This window comes from Cololabis saira, chromosome 10 (assembly GCF_033807715.1).
Source record: "Cololabis saira isolate AMF1-May2022 chromosome 10, fColSai1.1, whole genome shotgun sequence".
NCBI classification, from domain to species: domain Eukaryota; kingdom Metazoa; phylum Chordata; class Actinopteri; order Beloniformes; family Belonidae; genus Cololabis; species Cololabis saira.
In genome coordinates this window covers 23834811-23857025 of record NC_084596.1, presented here as the reverse complement: position 1 = coordinate 23857025, position 22215 = coordinate 23834811, and the positions used below count along the sequence as shown (strand labels likewise).

Sequence of the window (22215 nt, the reverse complement as noted above, 5' to 3'; positions counted from 1 at the left end):
TTACTGGCATATCTTATTGTGTTAGATTTAAGTAACTTAAATCTTCTAGCCCGTTAACGACATTGGGGTGATAGGTATTTTAAAAAACAAACAAACCAAGTATGCATGTCCTAAATCTTCGAAGGTTCAAGAAAAAGGCACTCGGGAGTTGAGAGATAACGTGAATGCACCGCGGAGATTGGACAATTTTTTAAGGGAGTTGTGAACGCCTCACAAGGGCCGGATAACCACGTGGTGAAACTAACATGTTGCTCCGCCTTCCCAAAACATTAACCGAGGGTACATGTGCCTCTTTATATTCTACTTTTTCTAAAGTCTTGCATTAAAAAAAGGGGGAAAAAAGGCTTCTCATTCGGGTTTACGATAACACGCGCACGAGTTTCCCGATACTCTTTGAGGACTATTTTTTTTCTCCTGACAACACGTGGATTCATTCGCATTTTAAAGCTCTTTTTGGGGGTTATAGTGACTGACGCTAACGAGGAGTTTGTAAGTTATGCGTAACGATTGTGTAATTCAGAGTTTATATGTGTCGGATAAATTATATAAAATTCTTAATCTATTAACAAAACTGTTACGACGAGGTTATCTCCAAGTTACTGGAACACGCATGCGCTTTGCTTGGTGGGCGTGATTTAAGCCTGATTTGTGGTTCCGCGTTAAATCGACGCGTAGAGTACGCGGCGACGCGCACCGTACGTGCGCATCGCCGCGTACCTTACGCCGTAGGGTCTGCGTTGGTGTAACGCGGAACCATAAATCAGCCTTTAGGTGCTGTGCACCAAGACGAGGAGGACTGCTGAAATGTATAGTAGTTCATGAAACTATCAACTTATTCATACATCATGATAAAAATATGAATGCACAATTCATTGTTATGAATGCATAGAAATAAGAAAACGACTAGAAAAAAAACAACATTTGGCTCTAAAGCAGTTAATAAAAACATCAATCAAAATATCACAAAGTAGGTCCAAAGTTTTGAGAGACTGTTTAAGGACTAAGTGGTAGACAGTATTTTGATGTTTTCTTTGTCTTTTCAACACGTTGCAGAGAAAATGGAGCATCTGCCAGATAACAACTCTAAATACAAAGATGTTGTCTACTGGGATGAGAGATACAAGACAGAGCAGTGCTATGACTGGCTGGGCGGCTTTGCTCAATTCCAGCACCTTCTGGAAAAAGTCATCAAGAAAGAAGACTCTATTCTTATACTGGGTGAGTAATTTTTTTTTTCATGTTCATCTTTCCGCCACACAGGGATGTTCTTTGAAAAACAGAAATAACACAAACTGTAATTCAGGACCTCTTGCACTTTATAACACTTGCGGGTCATTCTGGTAAGTTGTGGATCTCACATCCTGATTGTTGTAACAGAAATCCATGGTTGACTTTGATTTTGACTGTGTCACATGGCAAAGTTCTTTGTTTTCCCTACATTCCTGTTACCTCTGCTGTCAAACGAGGACATAGAATGTGTGTTTGTCATTATTCACATTATAATGATAAGCACTGTCACAAAAGCTTGCACGTTAGTTATTTTCACAGTTATTCATATGTAGTGTAAGCGGTGTGAAATTCTGATATGCAGTTACATGCAGAAATATGGGAAAATGACAGTTGCAGATGGGCGAGATGTGGAGACATCTACAAAATAATTGTGCAGTTTCAAAAAGAGCTATGTAGCATACTTATTTATTTCATTATTACTATGATTATGATTTTGACAATGATGATGATTATTATTATTGTTATTATTATTATTAACATTGTTGCTTATAATTTCGAAAACAGTCCTTTTCTGGACTTAAACATTCAAAAACAGACATTGCAAACTGACAAAATATTGATTTAATCCTGATGGGGTTCAGCCACTTTTATTTCTTGCCACCGCTGCATTATGATTCAGATTCAGAAAACTTTATTTATCCCCGATGGGCAATTGCAAGACAACTGAGCAGCAAGACGTTGAAAATATCAAATAGAATAAGAAGTAAAATAGAATAAAATGAACAGATAAATGGGGCATGTCTCGTTATGTACAAAAATGTTTATATAAATATAAGAATGTCAAAAAAAATGTACAATAGAGTGACTGTAGTTGTTATAAATAAAATATAAAGTATAAAGTGTCATTGTAAAGTGGCGACAGTGGATGAAAACAGTCCAACAGAAGTATAGAGTAGTCCGGGGGGTGGGGGGGGGGGTGGGGGGGCTGGGGTCTGTGGATGTGGGGGATGGAGTTTAGCAGCTGGAATTAAAGAGCAGGGTAGCTTTGGGGACAAAAGTAGCTCTCCTCCTCTCAGTCCGGCAGGCGACGCAGCGGAGGCGCCGCCTAGAGGGGAGCCACTGAAATGCGGGGTGAAGTATGTGGGAGGGGTCCTTCATGATTTTAGCTGCCTGACTGAGGGCCTGTTGGTTGAAAACCACAGACAGAGTTCTGACCGGCAGGCCGGTGATTTTAGAGCATAGTGATGCTGTGCTCTGCAGTCTGTTCCTGTTCTGGGTGCTGAGGGAGTGGAAACAGCAGGTCATAGAGAAGGCCATGATGCTTTCCAGGAAGGCATAGTAAAAAGTCATCATGATGTGAGTGCTGACTCCAAAGGAGTTGAGTTTCCTGAGGAGGTACAGCCGTTGGTGACACTTCCTGAGAATCTCCTCTGTGTTGGCAGAGAATTTCAGGAGGTTGTCAAAGATGGTGCCCAGGTATTTGTATTCCACGACTGACTCCACTGGCTTCCCGTGGATGGTGGTGGTGACTGCAGCAGCCAGATCCCTCTGTCTGCTGGAGAAGGTCACCACCATCTCTTTGGTCTTGCTGGGGTTTAGTTCCAGTTTGGAGCTGTCACACCACTCCACGAACTCCTGCAGAACGGGTCCGTGATGTTGTGAGGGGCCTGACAGCAGCGACAGGAGAACTGTGTCGTCAGCGTACTTGACCAGATGGCGGTTGGGCTGTGTGGCTCTGCAGTCATCGGTGTAGAGGATGAAGAGCAGGGGGGAGAGCACACAGCCCTGGGGGGAGCCAGTGGAGGTGGAGCAGAGGTCAGAGAGAGAGTTGTTGACCCGAACCCTCTGAGTCCTGTTGGTCAGAAAGTCCAGGATCCACAGAATGCACATACACACGCACACACACACACACACACACATACAAACACACATGTGCATGCTCACACGCAAGCACACACACTCATCCAACTGAGAAATTGTTTGTAAATATCCATCTTATTTGAACGCTGTTTTTGTACTTGCTGTTATTATAATGTAATGTATTATCTTGGTGAGAACTTTGAATAAGCACATTTAGGGCTTCCTTTCTCACCTGCACATATTTTCATGCTTTTATATTCATTTTAACTTTGTACCGTTTTCATGTTGTGCAAATAAATAAATCAAATCAAATCAAAAATCAAATCAGAATTAACTGGTCATCCAGATGAAAGTGGGAGGAAAGTTTAGTGGCCAGGATGTGGGGCTGCAGGGTGTTGAGTGTTGCTGTCGTTATGTTGGCACATAGTTGTTGCATCAAGAATGATGGAAATGTCATTCTCCGAAAGAATGTAAGGTTTAACTGTATTATTGCTCCTATATATTTAGTTGATCATAACTGTGTTGACCTGATTACATTTTCAAACACAAACACACTGAGAGGTTTCTTTTTTCATTAAAGATGAAACGTAAATACAAATATAATAAAGTCAAGAGTAGGCAATCGTTCTTCATACTGCTTTTGTACCAACATAAAACTGGTTCTGTGTTTGTATGCAGACACTGGTCAAATCAGTTGAGGCCTGTATTGGTGTACATGTGGAACAGCCTTCCTTGATGCATCCTTGAACTGAACTTGAAACTGGAAATCAGGGCTAAATGGCACCAACATTGCTAGAATGATGAACAAAACTGAATTGAGAACTGGAAGTAATTTAGATTTGAAAAGATGCATCACTGCTACCACATTTGTGTTTGTCTGTAATAGGTTATGGAAATGTGTGTAAATTCATTAACGCAGGATACCAGCTAATAAGTGATGTAAGGACTCCAGACAGCGACCAATAAGTCTTGCAGCATCAGTGAAACTTGCAAATATGACCTAGTTTTTTTATTGTCATCATATATCTTCTGAAGCACAGAAAATGTGAGTGCATGTCCATGTATCATCTGTGATTGAGAAAGAAAGGAGAGCTAATTTGAGCCTTTTGTCGTCATAGCAACAGCAGGTGTCTATGTTATGATGAAGCGCTCTGCTGGTGCTTTCACTTTGCTCGTCGCTCCAAACTGTGAGTTCATTTTTCAAGAGAAAAGATCCTTCAGATCCTCGTGTGAAACAAAATTCACAAACTTGTGACGATAATAAGGATGTGGAACCAGGAGATGATCTTGTTATGACTTATACATAGGAAGAAAGTTTTGGCATAATCCTTTCTCAACAATTAAAGTCAACAAATGGCCTCATGTTGGATGATTTAATCAAAACATGGACTCAGTTTCCCAGCTGATTCTATAATTTAAATTCTTCAGATAAAGGTTTGCACTGCTTCACTCTTTCACATTTAAAATTACAGATAAAAAAAAAACAAATTTGTTTAAATTCTCAAGATTTTCTGCTCATTTCTCAATTTTTCAATCCATCTAACAGCAATACAGTGAAGATGGAAAGAAAAATGTTGCGGTAAAGCCAATTTTAAGTTGCATGGTTAGCAGCACTGGGAGCCCTGGAAGCATCTTCTTCCAACTCAGTCTGGGCGGATTTACTATGTGCGTATGTTTGATGCTATGGGATATAAATTCTGAAAAATACCTACATGATTAATTGGAAGTAAGCTGAATAAAGTTAAAGTTAGAGTAATACTGTCAGTTTTTGTTTAAATTCAATTCTGTTACACTGTAGCGTAGTGTATGATTTATGTAAAACATTGTTGTGTGATAAAAAAACTCATCCTCTCTGAATTCCAAGGTTTTAGGCACCTGCAAACCTCAGTTTAAGTAAAGCAACATTGTATAATTTCTTTACAATGATTTCAGAGATGGACAACATCAAACAGAAAAGGATAACTTTAAGTTAATGTTGCTTGAGGTGTTTCTTCAAGCTGATCAATCATGTGGGAACTTGGCTTTCCCACGCACACATGGATTCTGCATTTCTGCTTAGTTTTTGTCAAACTGAAATAGTAATTGTTCATCTGAGGGTTTGTTTACATACCTTTAAGATCTAGTAAGGACCACGTTCTTTAATGTCCTTCATTACAAAACTTTTGAAATAACAGATGGTGTATTTGGAGTTGTATGAAGTCTTTGGTTTAGAGTTGCCGTTCTATAAATAACCACAAGGTGTCACTGTTGCATTGGGGAAAAAACACCTTTCTATTATTTTCAAATGGCCACCTTGCTCTGTAAGACTACTTTGCTCAACTTACAGAGTGAGCATCACAAAATGTGAAACTGATTGACTTTCATTCACAGTAAAATTAATTTCTCTGATTTAAGAGTGAGAATCAGTTTATTGTAAAGTGACCTCACATTACAACGACTTTGCCTTGATCTAAGGTGCATTAACATTATATATATATATATATATATATATATATATATACATATACATATATATAGAGCCAATATATAGGAGGTATACATATATATATATATATATATATATATATATATATATATATATATATATATATATATATATATATATATATATATATATATACATGTATACCTCCTATATATATAAATCATTTGTGAACAATGATGAATCTTAATAGTATCTTAAAAGTATCCTAATAACTATTAACAAGACGGTAGACAATGACAGCAATAAATAGAAGCAGCAGATAAATTATCAGTAAATTGGCCACAAAGGTAGACTGTAAAAGTCTCCAGATGGATAATATGTGCAGAATATTTTTTAATGTTATGTGTATTTAAGTGTTATTAAATAGATAGCTTTGCAGCCATTCTCAATTTGAGTGATTCTATTTAAACATAATCGAAACAAGTCATCTTCGTCTTCGCTGTGATTTATCAGCCAGATCTTAGATGGTGAAAAATTGTGGCGTGTGTGTTTTTTTTAATGAGTTACTGGAAGAGTTTAAGATGGCAGTGAGTGTTTTCTCGTGGAAAGCGCATATGTTGGTCTGTTTCTCTTTGGTGTAAGCGTCGCTCCTGCACGTGCACGTTGGTGTCTGTCAGGAGGGTTGTTGAATTTGTGTCAGGGACTGACGGGGCTTTCTGCTGTGTTTGTGTGCCGGTGGGAAAGAGATTGATGCTCCTGTCATTTTTTTTCTTTTTCAATACAATTTTTTTCTCTCTTTTTTTGATGTAGCTGTATTCCTGAAAAAACAGCAGCTCCAAATGCAGGATTATACTCGGAAGTGCTCCGGTTTTCATTTGCCTGCTGTTATTCTGGTGTCTTTGTGGTCAAAACAGGTATCTTAAGTTTGAACAGCAACTGATGAGTTCACTTTTATGCTAACTAATTTTTCAGCGTGCGTCACAGGCACACCTACAGCAGAGGCGTGAGTGGGCTCAGAGACTATAGAGTCTTATGTTTCACATCTCTTCCCTTGCTTCTCTCCTGCATTGCGCTGCTGCAGGAAACATTAGGGGTGTCCGGTTTTCGCACGCTGATTTCACCTTACAGGGAAGCTGTTATATCACTTGAAGGCTCTCATCTGTTTCTCTTGTATGCCCAAATCTAAAAGACATGCATTCATGCGACCAGTCTGTGTTTAAAAAACAAAAACAAAAACACATGTCTGGATGGTGAACCGTAGAACGCAAAGACATTTGAACAGAAAATCCGGAGACAACTTGCTTGTACAAAATGACACATGAAGTCATCCTCATGATGCAGGGATCTATCTGTCCAGAGAAAACAGACAGACCTGAGGAAAGACTGCAGGCGCCACACTGACGTTATTGTGTGTTGATAGAGAACAAAACTGGAAGCTAGGTAAATAACTAATCGAGTTTAGGCCATTCAGCACTCTGAGATGGAGGTCATTTCCATTATGATAATCGTTAGAGCATGGAAAGAAAGAAGGGATGGAAGGAGGAAGGGGAAGAGTGAAGGAGGGATGCGTGGATGAGGGGGGGGTTGTGGAATATTTTGCTGCATCCTGGTGCCAGTTTTGATGTCTGTCCTGACAGTTTCATGCCACAACTTGCTGTTAATCTCTCTGCCTAATGCATCCCAAGTCTTTACTCTTGAGCTTCTGAGGAATACTGCCTTCCCCGTCACGAATGTTTCCTCTCCCCATCCTCTTCCTAACCTACTTTTGCCTCTCGTGGATCATCAAAGTCAGCAGTTACTCTGAACAGTACAGTCTCCGAATTAAAGTAAAAATGAGATGACGCACACAACACGTGGCCCTAAGTGCCCCGCCTCCTCAAACTACTAAACCAACTTATAGACCTGCCAGTTGTCTTGTTTGCACTGCTTGAACTTACCTTTGTTTACGTTGTGAGAACGATGCTGAATTGAGAGCATCTTTGACCATTTTCGCTTACTGAAGACAATGCAAATGAGTGTTGCTTAGAATGGCATTTATCTTGTTTTCCCTCCAAACCCTTGTCTTAATAATGCTCCATCTGCATTTAGAAGTGTTATTGTAAATAACACTTGGTGTTAGTGTGAATGCTTTTTACTTTGCCAACCGATGTTCTTACATGCTGACCAGTGATTGTAAATATACGACTGACAGATTTATATCTGCTGCTTGGAGCAGGTCCATGAATGCCAGCAGGTTTGCTGTATGGGATAACGCTCACAATGACTGCCTATTTTAAAACATCAAGAATTGTTCTCCCTCTGATGCTTCATCTCTAATAGCTCACTTAACTTAACCACGTTGTTTTTGGTGGGTCACAGTTATTCTGCTTCCAGCCCCTGACCTTAACTGGTTCTTGCATCTGGTCCAGCTGAGGTTCGGGGCCAAATTAGGATCAGTTTTCCTGACTATGAATTTGTAGGTGGCTTTCAAATGAACATGAACACCTGGTTCTAGGTCGGTTACTGACTCCGAACCAGCACTGGAATTACTTTGATGGAAAAAGCCAGTAACTTCACAGTTGCAGAAACACAGTTGCACAGTTTATTGTATATTTTCTTCTGTTGTCCAAAAATGGCATTAAAAGATGTAAACCCAGAATAAGTTCCCTTTCAAATACTTCTTATGTAGATGACAGGAACTATTGAGGGAACTATTTAAAGGAGCGATGTGTAATGTGATGCAAAGACATTTAATTCAAACTGCACAAAGTAAGTTGGTCTACCCTCACACAAGAAATGAGAACGCGCAGTCCCTCAGGTCCCTCCTCGTCAATTCTATGGCGTCAATTCAACGCCAAATATATTGCGAATCAAAACCCCAAATCTGAGAAACAAAGGAATCAATCACCGACCAAGAGTGCAATTATTTTTCCCAGTTACACTTCTCTTTTCTTGCCATCATTTCTAAAACTTAAAAAATTCTGCGATTGCAATTCTTAAACAAGTGGAATCAGCTCTGCATCAATCTTCTGTGGGCAGATGGGACACAGTCGAGGTCAATACATTTGGTGTTGAATTAACACCAGAGTAACTTGACTTACTCGACCATCAAAAATGTTGTGCGAGACAAATCAGCAGCAGTTCAGCTACCAAACTAAAAGAGACGTTGTAAGTTCCGCATCCAACTTCATTTCTTTGGTGTCCAGGAGCTCTCTCCAACAGGGGAAAGCACTGCCGTTACTAACTCTTGTTTAAGTCCTGGTTTCATCTGCTGCTTTGTCGCCTCTTAACAAGGCTTTTGTTCCAGTACCAGGGGATTGTCATGGTGGGAAAATTCTCGTCCCGAGAGCTTCAGTCATCCTTCCTGTTTCTGTTTACCTATCTTCAAATGGTAATTTGGCTCAAGTTCAAGTACACCCAGAAACCGTGCAACTTCTTTATTTCATCATGTTGCTCGCTACTGCTACACATGGCAGAAACTTTTATTACGAGACTGGAAGGAGCAAACCTAGTGAATACATAGTGCGACTGCACTTATTTCTGCTCACTCTCTTGCTGTTTCTTGGTTATTTTGGAATAGTTTAACCAACAGTTTTACACATTGCTCCTTTTTCTTTGTCTAGGTCACCTAATCTATTTCTGCATTACAAGTATTTGTCTTCATTAAAAGTACATACTTTGTTCCGGTTTTACATCAGGATGGATTCTCCAAATATATCTCAGATCTTCTGGCCCTGATCAACAAGAGCTAAACTCGAAGAGCCTGTCTTTTACAGAAATTGAAATGCCCATTTAGACTCCCACTTCAAGCTCGTTGTTATTCAGTCACTGCAGGTTTCACCTCAACATAACCCAGACTGTGCAGAAACATTTGGATTTGAAGACAGAACCAAGTAAAAATGAATTTTATCTAAAGGTTTGATCAAAAACTGAAGTAGGTTGAGTCAGGAAAAGCCAACAGTTAGGAAATGGCACTGTGTGTAACACTAACACATAGTTATTAGGTTATTTATCTTAATAAAGAACGCTTGTTTCCTGTGCAGCCTCCTAATGTGACTTGCCACCATCGTTAATATTGCCATTACGTGCCGATCTGGATTCATTTTACGCTGAAGGCCTGGAGTGGTGTGTGTCATTGCAGTGCGTCAAGCAGCCTCCGACCCTCCATCAGACCAGCGTGCGTCTCTGCAATATTACCCAGCATTAGCATTGATCAGCGCACTCATGGCCCAGTTCCTGCTGCCACAACGCCCCAGCCCCTTCTTCTATGGCCTGCCCCGGGCTGCTGCCAGTGATGTAATGACCCCGCACCTCCAAGTGGTCAGTGTTCATGGCTCATTCTCCAGTGGGTGGGGTGGTGGGGTGATGTAATGGCTCTTTTATCTTGGAGTGTGTAGTTGTAGAGGAGACGTGTGTGTGTGTGTGTGAGACGGTTCCTGAACACTGTCTGTGTCTGATACACTTGTTACAGCAACGTGACAAATGGTCTCCAGAGTCAGAGCTAAAACTGCGTTCGGAGGCTCACAGGGACGCTGGAATACGCGCTGGCAGTTTTAGCATCAATGCACACAGCTCACAGTGAAATAATTTTCATTTTAAGGTTCCTGGTTATGAGGGGGAAAACCTTTAATTACTGATTATTTCTTTGACATGCGCACAATGACTTTGTAACAACTACACATAATCACATTTTTAGCTGCATGAACTTGATTTAAAATGTATGATAAGTGGTCCTAACCATGGAACTTTAGTTTTACATAACAAGCTTTCTGAGCTCATTTCGCATTCAGCAAATGAAATTCAAAGACATTTGATGGGGTCAAACAGTCCAGGTAAATCAATCGAGTGTAGCTGTTTTAGTTTCTGGGTTAAGTCGAGCTTTAAAGATCTGTCTATACAACATTTCTGAAATTTTTACTCCAATAAGTCAAAAGTACAGCTGAAAATGATGATCTGGGCAGGCCCATTTTTCATATCAGAGCTAACATCAACAACAGTCTATGGAGTTGTACTTTTTTGTTTAGCAGCTCAGCTGACATCATTGTATTCTTGCTCCCTGGTTCCTTTCAGCTCGCGAGGATGATGTAAGTGGTGTTTATTGCCAAAGGAATCATGAAGGAGTGTGACTGTGCAGACAGCTGTCGTGACCCAGTGCCTTGACTACAAAGGACATTTTATTTGGACATTTCGATGTAATAGCAAGTCCTCCCGCCATCACCTCTCACATTTCTTGCTCCTTCTCTCCCTCTTCATCACATCCCTCTAACACTTCCTGATGTCACTTTATCTCTTTTATTTCATCTTCACCATCTCCCCTCTCATTTCTTCATTGACCAGCACCTCACTTATGCCTCCTTTGCCCTCCCCGTGCCTGTTTGTCAGTATTTGGTTTCAGAGATATCCACCTGTGCTCCCTGAGCCGGTGCAGCTATATATAACCCGAGCAGAGGTGTTTACAACCATGCTGAGAGCTGTGGGAGCTGCACTTTTTCCAGAGCAGTCCGACTAACTATTGGCAGGATATCACGTCTGGCTGCGGCTCATTCAGAAGGCGGAATTCCACTTGACGTGTCGGCACATTTTCACGGGACGCTCTCAGCCACTGCTGCTGTTTCATTTTCATTATCTTATTTTGTATTCATTATAAAGGAAAATACTTACAACACTTCAATTTCCATGTGGTTGATGGATGGTCAATATTTTATAGTTGAAATAATTTGATTTAAAGCTTCATGTGAGATACTTCACTTTCGTTTGTCAAGCTGGAGGAGCACACACACACACACACACACACACACACACACACACACACACACACGCACACGCACAGATAAAATGCTGATGGGATGGAAAGTAACTGGCAAACACAGAGAGCATGGGATAGAGTGAGAGGCGTTTGAAGTCTTAGCAGCTGTCACACAACCTAGCTGATATCAGATATACTTCTGCTTCTGGAGAGTTCATCTATTTCTTAAAACTATCTCCACAACTTTCCGTGTAAAGTTTTCCAAGTTTTTATCTCTTTTTAAACACTGGTGTTTTTTGATTCTAACCAACTTTGTGCCCTCTTTTCCTCTTTTTTTCATCTCTACATCCATTAGCGCGGTTGCATTTCAAACCGTCAAACTTTTCTCAGCGATTATGCCTGGATTACACACTGCTCCATCAAGATCAGTCTTCAGTATTATAAAACTGAAAGCATTTAGAAGCAATGATGTAGTTCGTCCCTGGTTTGCCATGCTTATATCAGATGCACCTTGCTTGTGTCAACAGCAATGGGAAGATGGAACAGCAAGGGCTGCTGACTTCGTTGTCTGTGGTATCAGCTGTTGTGCTGCCAAAGTCTGCATTTATAATAGTGCAGCAGTCCAAACCCGCGAGAGAAAAGCCATCATAAGAGCAATGGGCAATAAAGGTTATTTCCAGGGCGCCGGTTAGCTCAATAGGTCGAGTTATCTGGAGGTGAGCCATGTAGAAAAGCTTTTGTCCTCTACTGTGTGTCTCTCAACACTCTCTACCCAGCTTTTTCCTATCTTAAAAAAAAAAGGTAATTTCCAGCTGAGTTTTCACTTAACTGTACATGAATAGCAGCGTGATACGTGTTGATGTAATATGGAAATATATCTTTTGCAACATGTAGTTGGAATATTCATATAGATGCGATTGGTTTCATTTTAAAATGCCATTATGAAATAATAGACTGACATGAACTTAGCTTGTGTTCATTTATTTTCATGTTTTTCCTCTTTTCTGATCCCTTTCTATCAAATCCTTCTTTTGTGTTTTACACTCTACCTCCAAATGCCACAGGAAATCAACTGGAAGTGAAATATATATGATCAGAAAGCTTAATTCACCCCCGAATGGTTCAGTGACGTTACTGAAGGATCTGGACACCTTTCTTGGTGAGATTGAGCAGCAGTGATAAGGAAATGTTGCTTTTCTCTTTAAAAATGTGATGCAGTGATAAATGAAGCTCCCTGGCAAACAAAGGCAGCAGAGGTTGTTTTGTCTGCAGTGTCCTCTGGCCCCAACCAGTGCTAAATTACACTCATGCACATGCACATGCACATGCAAATACAGCTTTACTGTCCTTGGGTACAATATTTTGTACGCCAACACGCTGTCTGATGGAGACGAGTCGAGGCGTCTGCAGCAGCTCCAAAACTCTTGAAGAAGAGGGATGGTGCCTGAATGAAGAATGGTTTGAATGAATGAACGAATGAATGAATGAATGGCTGTAGTCTAGAATGAGTGAATGAATGAAAGAGGAAAAGAAGGAGAGTTTAGCTTGAAGTAGATATAATCTTGCCCCCCCCAGTCTCCCCCAATCCCCTCTCCTCTGCATCTGCATTGATGGCTTTTTGGTGCTCAGGGAGCCCTCACCATGCAGCAGTCAGTAAGTCAGTAGGGGCAACCCTGCCTCCACCCAGCCCTTTCCTCCTTCCCTCTCCCTACCTCCCTACTTTTTTGCCGCTGTAAGGAGTGGTTCTGTTTATGAATGAGGCCCGCAGCCGCAGAATGTGAATGAACAATGAGAGCGAGTGAGCAGATAAGGATGCAAGCTGAATGAAATTCGGCAGGGTGGTGTAGAAAATGGAGGAAAGATGCTTAATGAAAAACATAATGATGGGGAGCAGGAAAGTGGTGCAGTGCTGGGGATGGGATGGAAGGATGTCCAATTATATCATAAGGATGGATTTGTGTGGCTCAAAGAAGTCACCGTGTGTGTTTGTGAGCATGTCTCACACGTCTGCGCTCATAGGTATGCAGATCACTGACGATGCTGGAAGAGAGGATAACAGGAAGGTTGGCTCCTTTACCTTGGAGCCAGTGGGGATCTCCTCTACACAAGCAACACATACACACTGCTCTCTCTGCAAGTTGGTGCTCCGTGCCTGGAATAATAATGGGGTTACCCGGGCAACCAGGCAAGAATGATCGATGGGCCCGGCCCTGATAAACAGAGCACAGAGGGAGTGCAGTAGTGTGTGCACATTTGTGTGTCACATTGTTTGTTATGCTGCAATGGGTTTTTCTCTGTTCTGGGGCAACTCAAAAACATCTTATTATCAAACTTGTGTTTGCTTCTATATGCATGTATGGTATGTAGATCACAGACACACACAAACAGCAATGGGTGTCGGTTTACTGTATGTGTGTGGATGTTGGATATCTCTCTTTTTTACCTCGACAGACCACCTATGAGGGCAGCTATGCCACTCTGACTCATTCACTTGTTGTAATAGCATGTGAGGGGTTGGACGGCTGCTACTCACACTCAAGAGTGCAAATTACATACGGCAAACCAATGAGTCCGATGAGCACTTGACTTGATTAAAAAGGTTGTTGCATACAATTATACTTGTACGAGAACTGTTTTTCTGAGGTTAAGTCAACATTTTGGAAAACAAAGTGGGTTGCGAGAGAGGAGGGTGGAAGTTGTAAGGATTGTGACTGTAGTTTTAAAACAGTCCATGTTTTCTTTTTTATTTATTCTTTTGTGAACTTGGGTGTTGTTTTACTTTATTCTCACACCCAGTTAAGCAGATCCCCACCATGCTAATACCCCTGGCATATTTTACTGTTTGTATGATGTTAATTAACACCCCATAAACAAACGGTGGGCTGCATCTGGTGTACTTCCGGAAGATTGCAGATTATCTGTGAAAGTTTTTGCCTATGTCACAATGTTTTACTATTTTCAACTCTTTTGTGTCTCTTTGTCATTTGTGGTGTCCTTCTTGGCCGTCATCCACGGAGTCCTGCTAGCTCTGCAAACAGTGCATGGCACAGGCTGATATCACGACTCTACACCACTCTGTGCCAGCCTCAAGGTCTTCATATTTCTTGTTTTTTTTTTTTAATTTCCTACAGTCCACATCAAACTCCACAGACTTCACTTGCTGAGTTTCTTATCATGTGTATGTATGTGTGTATCTATATATTGTTTATGTGTGTGTGTATATGTGTGTATATATATATATATATATATATATATATATATTTTTTTTATTGATGCATTTTTATTCTATATATGCAGGCAGTTTATTTTTATTTCATTTGTTTTATACATTTTGATATTGTGCAGACCTCTGTTAACAAAGGTACCTGTGTGACATTTGGCACGAGGCTTTGTATTAAAACTGACTGTTTTTTTAAGGGTTTGCCTCAGAAAAAAATGAAGCTAACAGAGATGCTATGCTATAATGCTTTGGGGGAAACCCCAATTAAGGCACAGAAAAAATATCGAGATATATATCGAGTATCGCCATTTAGCTAGAAAATATCGAGATATGACTTTTGGTCCATATCGCCCAGCCCTAATATATATATATATATATATATATATATATATATATGTATATGTATATGTATATGTATGTACATACATACATACATACACACTCAGGTTCTGAAAATGATCCATAGGGTCCCCCCATCCAAAGGGTGGCACCAATCGTTACGACCAATCAGACCAACGAATTAGATGACATATTCACAACGCCAGAAACGATTCAGCTGGAGTGTTTTGTGTGGACAAGTTAATTTAAATTTCACCTGTTCTGTTACCAGAACAGCAAATAATTTATATCTACTTTGCTGAAGAACGATTTGAATTCCGTCCTGTTTACATACAGATTACAATGTTGCTGCTCTGTCATCATCGTGTAAAGCTGGCTCAGAGACTCTCTCTACAAAGACTGATTTGATTGGCCCCCCAAGACCTCAATGAAATCCAATGGATGGTATCCAGACAAACCTGCAAAGCAAATTTAAATTTGATCGCAGTACGTTGAGATTTCTAGGCTATCAGGAAACCATTCACCTTCACGACGCTTCCTAAAAGTAATTAAATATTCCTTCAGATGAAATTGAAACTACAGTTTAATCATGAAAGTCATTAATGCTCCTTTACAAAGAAAAAGAAAAAATCCATCATAAGTTAAAACCATTTTCCATGAAAATACTCCTTTGTCTCACTTTAAGGTAAAATTTAAACTTGTTAGATATGTGCCATTGGTGCAGAGTAAGTTAATTAAGTACACATTAAGATCTTTGACTATATTAACAGATTCTTATTTTAATCGTCTGACTTATTGGACACAAGCAAACAGCTCTGACCTGCCAGTTGGTCGTTCTTTTCAGATAACAGTCTCTTCAGTACTATTTTCCAAAATCTCTGTCACTGGTGGCCTTGGAGCAACCTAAACATCAACTATAACAATCATGATAAATTCAGTACAACTGCAATGTTTGATCTAGTGATATATGTCTGGATATTATTCAATTCAATTTTATTTATATAGCGTCTAATACAACAGATGTTGTCTCTAGACTCTTTCCAGAGATCCAGAACATGAACATAAACTTAAATATAATTATAAATATAAATATAATCTCCTTATTATTATTATTATTATTATTATTATTATTATTATTATTATTATTATTATTATTATTATTATAATAATATTATAATATTATAATTATATAATATTATATAATAATATAATATAATTATGGAGACATGCGTAACAAGAATAATGGGATTACTTTTCATGCTTTGACAGCATATACACTTTCTATTTAATTGAATATATAAAATGTAGTGAACTTCTCACAAGGTCAGTAGGTTGTTTACATTAAAGGGTGTACTCATGGAAAAGAAGGACAGATTGTTGTCTAAGTAGATAACTGTAGGTGCGATTGGAAGCATTCCCACTCCCACAACTGAAACTTTACAGTCGCACAAGGGTCTGATTTCAGTGACAGCCCTTCAAGAGTGCCTGCGGGTGATTATTAAAACGTCACTGGATGGTATGTTTTACCTCATGTGTTTATGATTCGAATAAAACAAGAACAGCATTTGCAAAAAACCTCCTCTTCTCATTTACCCAGCTCACTCCTGTGTTACATTTGTTTTTATCCATCCCTCCGATATTTCTCACCTCTTCCTCCCCTCTTTCCGGGCTCACCGTTTTAGCAGCAGAGAGGACAAGTAGGAGGGAAGAGTGGCTGCTGAGAGGTTTGTGTGTAGAGCCAGAGTTGATTTTCAAGAACTGATGTGTCATCCTAGAACCCGCTGTGCTTTGTTCACAAAGACATCATGTCAGCCTCAAAGAAGAGTCATTTAAGTGCATTCAGCGCTGCACTCCATTTGTTGACATCACGCCAAAAAACACATTCCCACTGCTGTGACAATTGCCTGTATGGCATCACAGAAAGTCTCTTCTCTCTCTGCACTGACCTTGTACATTCAGTGTATCGGTGACTCAAGCGACAGGCTCAGTCTGGAAAAATACAGGTGCAGAATGAGATAGAAACTTTGAGAGAACCACTTTATTTCATAGGAAAGTCAAATTAATAAAAATCAAACACATATTACACAGATGTGTGTGATACAGGAAGATCGGATCACATTGTTAGAAAAATGGTTCACTTCAATAATAGCTTGGATAAAACAAGTATAAACTTAAAGCTATGTTATGATTCCGTTGCACCAAAGGTTCGTAGTCATGCCTGCATACTCTCGCATCCAGAGCTCAAACATTTTGAAGAGAGGCAGCAAACAGCCGCTGCAGTGAGATGAGCCTTTATTATGTCGCAGTAAGTGAGGCACGTATCTCACCAAATATGCTTGCACACATTTAGTGTCTGTTCCTCAACACAAGCAACTTACTACACAGTTAGAGCTGTAGTGTGTGTGTGTGTGTCTGTGTGTGTGTGTGTGTGTGTGTCTGTGTGTGTGTGTGTGTGCGTGTGCGTGTGTGTGTGTGTGTGTATTTTTTTTCTTGCCTTTTGAGCGAGGGGTCGGCACCATGTGCGCGACTCAGTGGCGTCATTAATCTGTCATCACGTACCTCAGAGCGGGGAAAACCCTGTCAGGTAGGCAGTAGCGTAGTTTGTGCGTCATTGGTGTCCTGCTGCATTTAGTTATCTCTGGTGACGCACTACTGCTGCAAGCCTTCTTCAGTAACGCAGAGTTATACATTTTTGTCACCTGCGAGGAGGTCAAAGCTGGGCATTTTGTGAACAAAGATGACGTGAAGCAGCAATTCTGTCTTGCTTGGGTCACTAATCTGTTAAATGTGTACCGTGCAAAGAAACACTATCAATCTTTACTGCTCATTTGCTTCAGCTCACTTATTAGAGTTGGTTTAATAAATAGCTACAACAAAATGTCACTTCAGTAACATTTCTTGCTCTTTGATATTATAATATTCAGTGGAGAATACAGCCAATAATATTTTAAGTATTTCCACAGCCCTGTTTTTCTTTTACTGTAACTCTTTTGTTGAGAAGGACTCACACTAACTCGATGTAAGAGAGGTGAGCATTTAGGTCATTATCCGGCCCTCTTTGAGACCTTTTCTGATTCATAACATGATACTAGGATGCATGTGATGGAGTGTTATCCTACATTTCTTGGAAAGTTGCACATAACTGCTTGATGTGGGCGTCTGCAGTCAATCGTCACGAGTGGCTCTGTCTGAGGGATTTCTGGGAGGTCATTGTACACAATTTTATGGATGGATGGATCCACAACTTTAGGATGACTTGCACAACTTTTGATGAGTTATGCAAGCCAGTCGCTTCTCTTGTTGACCTGTTACATCACATACAAGTGAGCCAGATCTACAGAAAGCAAAAGTGACGTTCTTTTTGTATGTGATATGAGCCATAGATGTAGAAAAAGGTGTTTCCATTGAAGTTTTTCAAAATATTTCTATTTAGACTCACCATCAGGCTTTCTATCAGGCATATTTTTGTGCAATTTCAAGAGTAAAGAAAACACACCTAATGCCACATATGCCCCCAGATTCCAACCTCAGTATCTATTGTATTATTATTTTGTCTTAGTGGTTAAATACTATATTTTTCTTGTGAGTGCTTGTGTTTGTTAAATACATGTGTCCAAAGGTTTTTTGTTTTTTTATTAGGAGATTGCTGGCTTTGTCTCCAGCACTCTTACATAATAGTAATTGTAATGCTGCAGGCACTGACTCCTGCACCTTCACCGCATCTCAACTCATTTAGACCCGATGCAACCCAATACTTCTAGCTTTCAGGCTTGATGCGACGTTCACGCTGCATCAGTATTTTCCATACATACAAAGGATTATTTCCTTAGAAAAATATTGATGAACTGAATATAAAACACCACGTTCATAATTCAAAATGTTCAGAGGCTGAGAGCAGTTCTAATTTTTCCTGAAATTTATCAGATGTTTAAAGTCAGCTTTTGATGCCTGGTCCAGGTTAAATGAATCAATTACTAAAGCTATCTGCTAAACCCTCCCTGAATATCTTTTTGTGATCCTATTTCCTCTTTGGCTGTCTCATATGTTGCTTTATGCGGAACTGAATATCTCTTTTATTTTCAGGATATCCCAATTTCTTTTCTTTTCCATTTTACGCCGCTGAGAAATCATGCACAATAACAGTCAGTTCAAACTTGGTTGTGATATTCTTATGTAACTCTGCATTTGCCTTTTGCAACCCTCCATTGTCTCAAATCCACTCAGACACATTCAGGATCACATAAATAAGACACATACAGTTCTGGGTAAGAAGAGTATCAGTTTCATACACTTGAGTAAGATTACAGCCTGTCATAAGTTTATCATATTCAGTATTTCCTTTGATAAACAGCTCAATTGGCAGTTTTTTTCATTGCCATCATTGGCCCTAATTTTGAATTACAGATTTCCTTGCTATCAAGAGCAGGCTTTTCTTTTTTTTTGTTTTTAACTTGCAGACTTTTTAGTGTTTCAGTGTGCTCTCTTTGGTCTTCTTACGTCTGCCTGTGAATGTTCTGTTTCATGGTTTAAAGCCCACAAACCAATGTTTGCGTACACATGGAGCGTTTCTCTTCTTCAGACGCTGCAGGATGAGATCACATTGCACTAATGTAGCATTCTTGCTTGGATTCACTTTGATATGAGTTACCTTTCAGCCCTGTTATATAAATACAGTTGAAACAGTGAACATTCATCGCCATGGTGATGTCAAAGTGAATTTAAATTGGAGTTTGAGGGGAATGTGAAACTTATTATATTAGCACTGTTAAAAAAAAAGAGAATAATTTAATTTAAGTGAAATAAAGTAGGATTTCTTAAAAAAGCATTTTGTGATTCATTGAGAATCTGAGTTGATGTTTATTATGTTTGATGGAAACATTGTATTCACAGCACTGCAATGTCAGATAACTATTATTTATTGTGGAGTGGGGTAAAGAGCTTAGTAAAACCACCCACATAGAAATCAATTCATTCATTTTTTTCATTTATTTACTTTCTATTCCACTTGAGGTGTAACCAGTGGCCACATAACGTGCTTGATGTGAAGGTGAAAATCTACAGTTCATTAAGGCTCATTTGTAAGTGATACCGTTTTAGCAAGACTTTTTAACTAGAATCCAGTTCTTCAGTGTCTAACCACACCCCTTTCAACTGGAAGAAAATATTTCTCACAAGTGTCATCCGAGGGCTTACACCCAGCTTTGGGCAGTGGTGGACAGTAACGGAGTAAATTTACTTGAGTACTGTACTTAAGTACATATCCAGAGGATTTGTACTTTACTTGAGTATTAGTTTTCTTTGGTACTTATTACTCTTACTTGAATACATTTCCAAGACAAATATTTTTACTTTTACTCGAGTAAATTTCTAGGAAGGCTGAAAAGTACTTGTTACTTTCAGGTCTGCTCTTTTTTCTTTTTCCCTAAAATCCTATTGGACACAAGCAAGATTGTTAATAAACTCTGCATCATCTGCTGTCCGCTTATGATCCCATTCATTTGATTTGTTTTTGGTGTTTCTGCAGGTTTTATATAACATTGTGGTTCTAAAAGCAGCACATCAGTGCAGCTGGTTTCAAAGAGTTAATTCTCAGAAACAAGAGATAAAAGATCCTTAAATTAATTTAGAAAAAATATAGTAATTTACTGATGTGGAAAATAAGAAATTTACTCTTACTTTTATTTTTACTTTTACTTAAAATAAATTTAAAAGCATTTACTTTTGGATACTTAAGTACCTTTTAAAAGCAAGTACTTTTCTACTCTTACTCGAGTAATATTTTGACTGAGCTACTTTTACTTGTAACGGAGTAAATTTTGACCAGTAGTATTTGTACTCTTACTCAAGTACTGGGGTCGAGTACTCTGTCCACCTCTGGCTTTGGGAAACAGTACGCAACGCGGAAGTAGCCATGTGCATTTACCTGAATGCCCAGTTGGTGGCGGGTTCCAAAAGGGAGTCAATCTTCATTGACCGCCCCGATTTTAAATTTCACAACTTTTGAGCAGAAATAAGCATACTCACAACCTGGTTCAAAAACCATTTTAGTCTCCATGGCTAGATTTCACATCAATGACAACTGTAAGACATACTGTATAGATATAGCTAAAATATAGCTCAAATCTATGGCTGCAGATTTGAGCATAATTAATGGCCTTGTCTTTTGAGTAACGGGTAGCTTTCACCACTTCTTCACCACTTCAGCAGCCACTTTTAGTCTTGACCTCTGAACTGTAAATAAAGGCCTATTAGTGTATAGTTACTTGTATTTTAAGGATAATATATGTCGTTGCACTGTTAATTGTACTAACAGACTGGTGTAACAGACCGTAACAGGGTCCGTCATCTGAATGCCTTGCAGCCCTGCAGCCCCCACGGCTTTGTCACAACTGGGTCCCAGATATCACAGCACAGCTACCCAGAGTTTGGCCTGTATCCTTTCAGACCAACTAACTTTTCCCTGGACTCGGCCTGGACTCAGCTGTGAAGTCTGCATATCAGCTTGCTGAGGGTTACACTGGTGCTCTGTCATAGATCCCCCAGTCACATCATCGTCTCCAACATTGTTTGTGTCAAATCTGATCTCATTGGGAACATCAAAAATGAGGATGGGTGGAAGGATTCAGTCAGAATTAATGTCAAGTAACACAAATTAGCATCGTAGTATACCAAGTGGAGCTCAAGCAGGGTCACAACAGTATTCTGTCAGTGGCTCAGGTTGTTTAGTAGCTATAATAAAGCTATAATAAAAAGTGATGATGGATTGACAGAGTTCATTAAAATGAGCATTAGGTCATATTAGTTGGCATCACAGATAAAATAAAATGTCAAGATGTATCAGTGTCGAAGGGTTGAAACTGTGGAACCGCCTGGATGAGGAACTAAAAAAAAGTAGCTCAATTTACAAATTAAAAAAAAATTCTAAATCTAAAATAATAGATAAATATAGAACACTAATATAAATGATCTTGATACGCTAACAGAAACTATACCTTAATTATTACCAACTATATATTTATTATGACAAGCTATTGCTTAAATATCCAACTGTCTAAATTATGCTGTCCTCAATCGTGAGTGACCACATTTATTTTCTTCTCTTCTTTGTTAATTTTCTTTGTTTTGTTCGATCGTTTCGTTTTCTTATTGGTATCTTTTTTTTTTTCCCTTTTCTGTATGCTGCCTTTTGTTGAAAAGGATAGGCAAAATAAACCATGAGGCTTCAGCCTATACCTTTTTGGTCTAAAAAAAAAGAAATGTGTGTGTGTGTGTGTGTGTGTGTGTGTGTGTGTGTGTGTATATATATATATATATATATATATATATATATATATATATATATATATATATATATATATACAGTGTGTATATGCAAATATCTTTAATGTAAATGACCAAAATAAACTACTACTACTA

The 22215-nt window shown here is 39.2% G+C and overlaps 1 protein-coding gene across 2 annotated transcripts in view; it reads left to right on the top strand.

Moving 5' to 3' along the window:
- Window positions 1–234: 234 nt before the first annotated feature.
- Window positions 235–22215, top strand: part of ece2a (endothelin converting enzyme 2a) — a 107985-nt gene continuing 86004 nt past the window's right edge. The window contains exons 1-2 of one of the 2 annotated variants that reach the window (XM_061731103.1): window positions 235–279; window positions 1054–1218. In XM_061731103.1, coding sequence (XP_061587087.1) covers window positions 246–279; window positions 1054–1218 — 199 coding nt within the window. In that variant the 5' untranslated portion in view covers window positions 235–245. Of the gene's footprint in view, window positions 490–1053; window positions 1219–22215 lie in introns of both variants that reach the window. The other variant, XM_061731104.1, reaches the window with a different exon arrangement.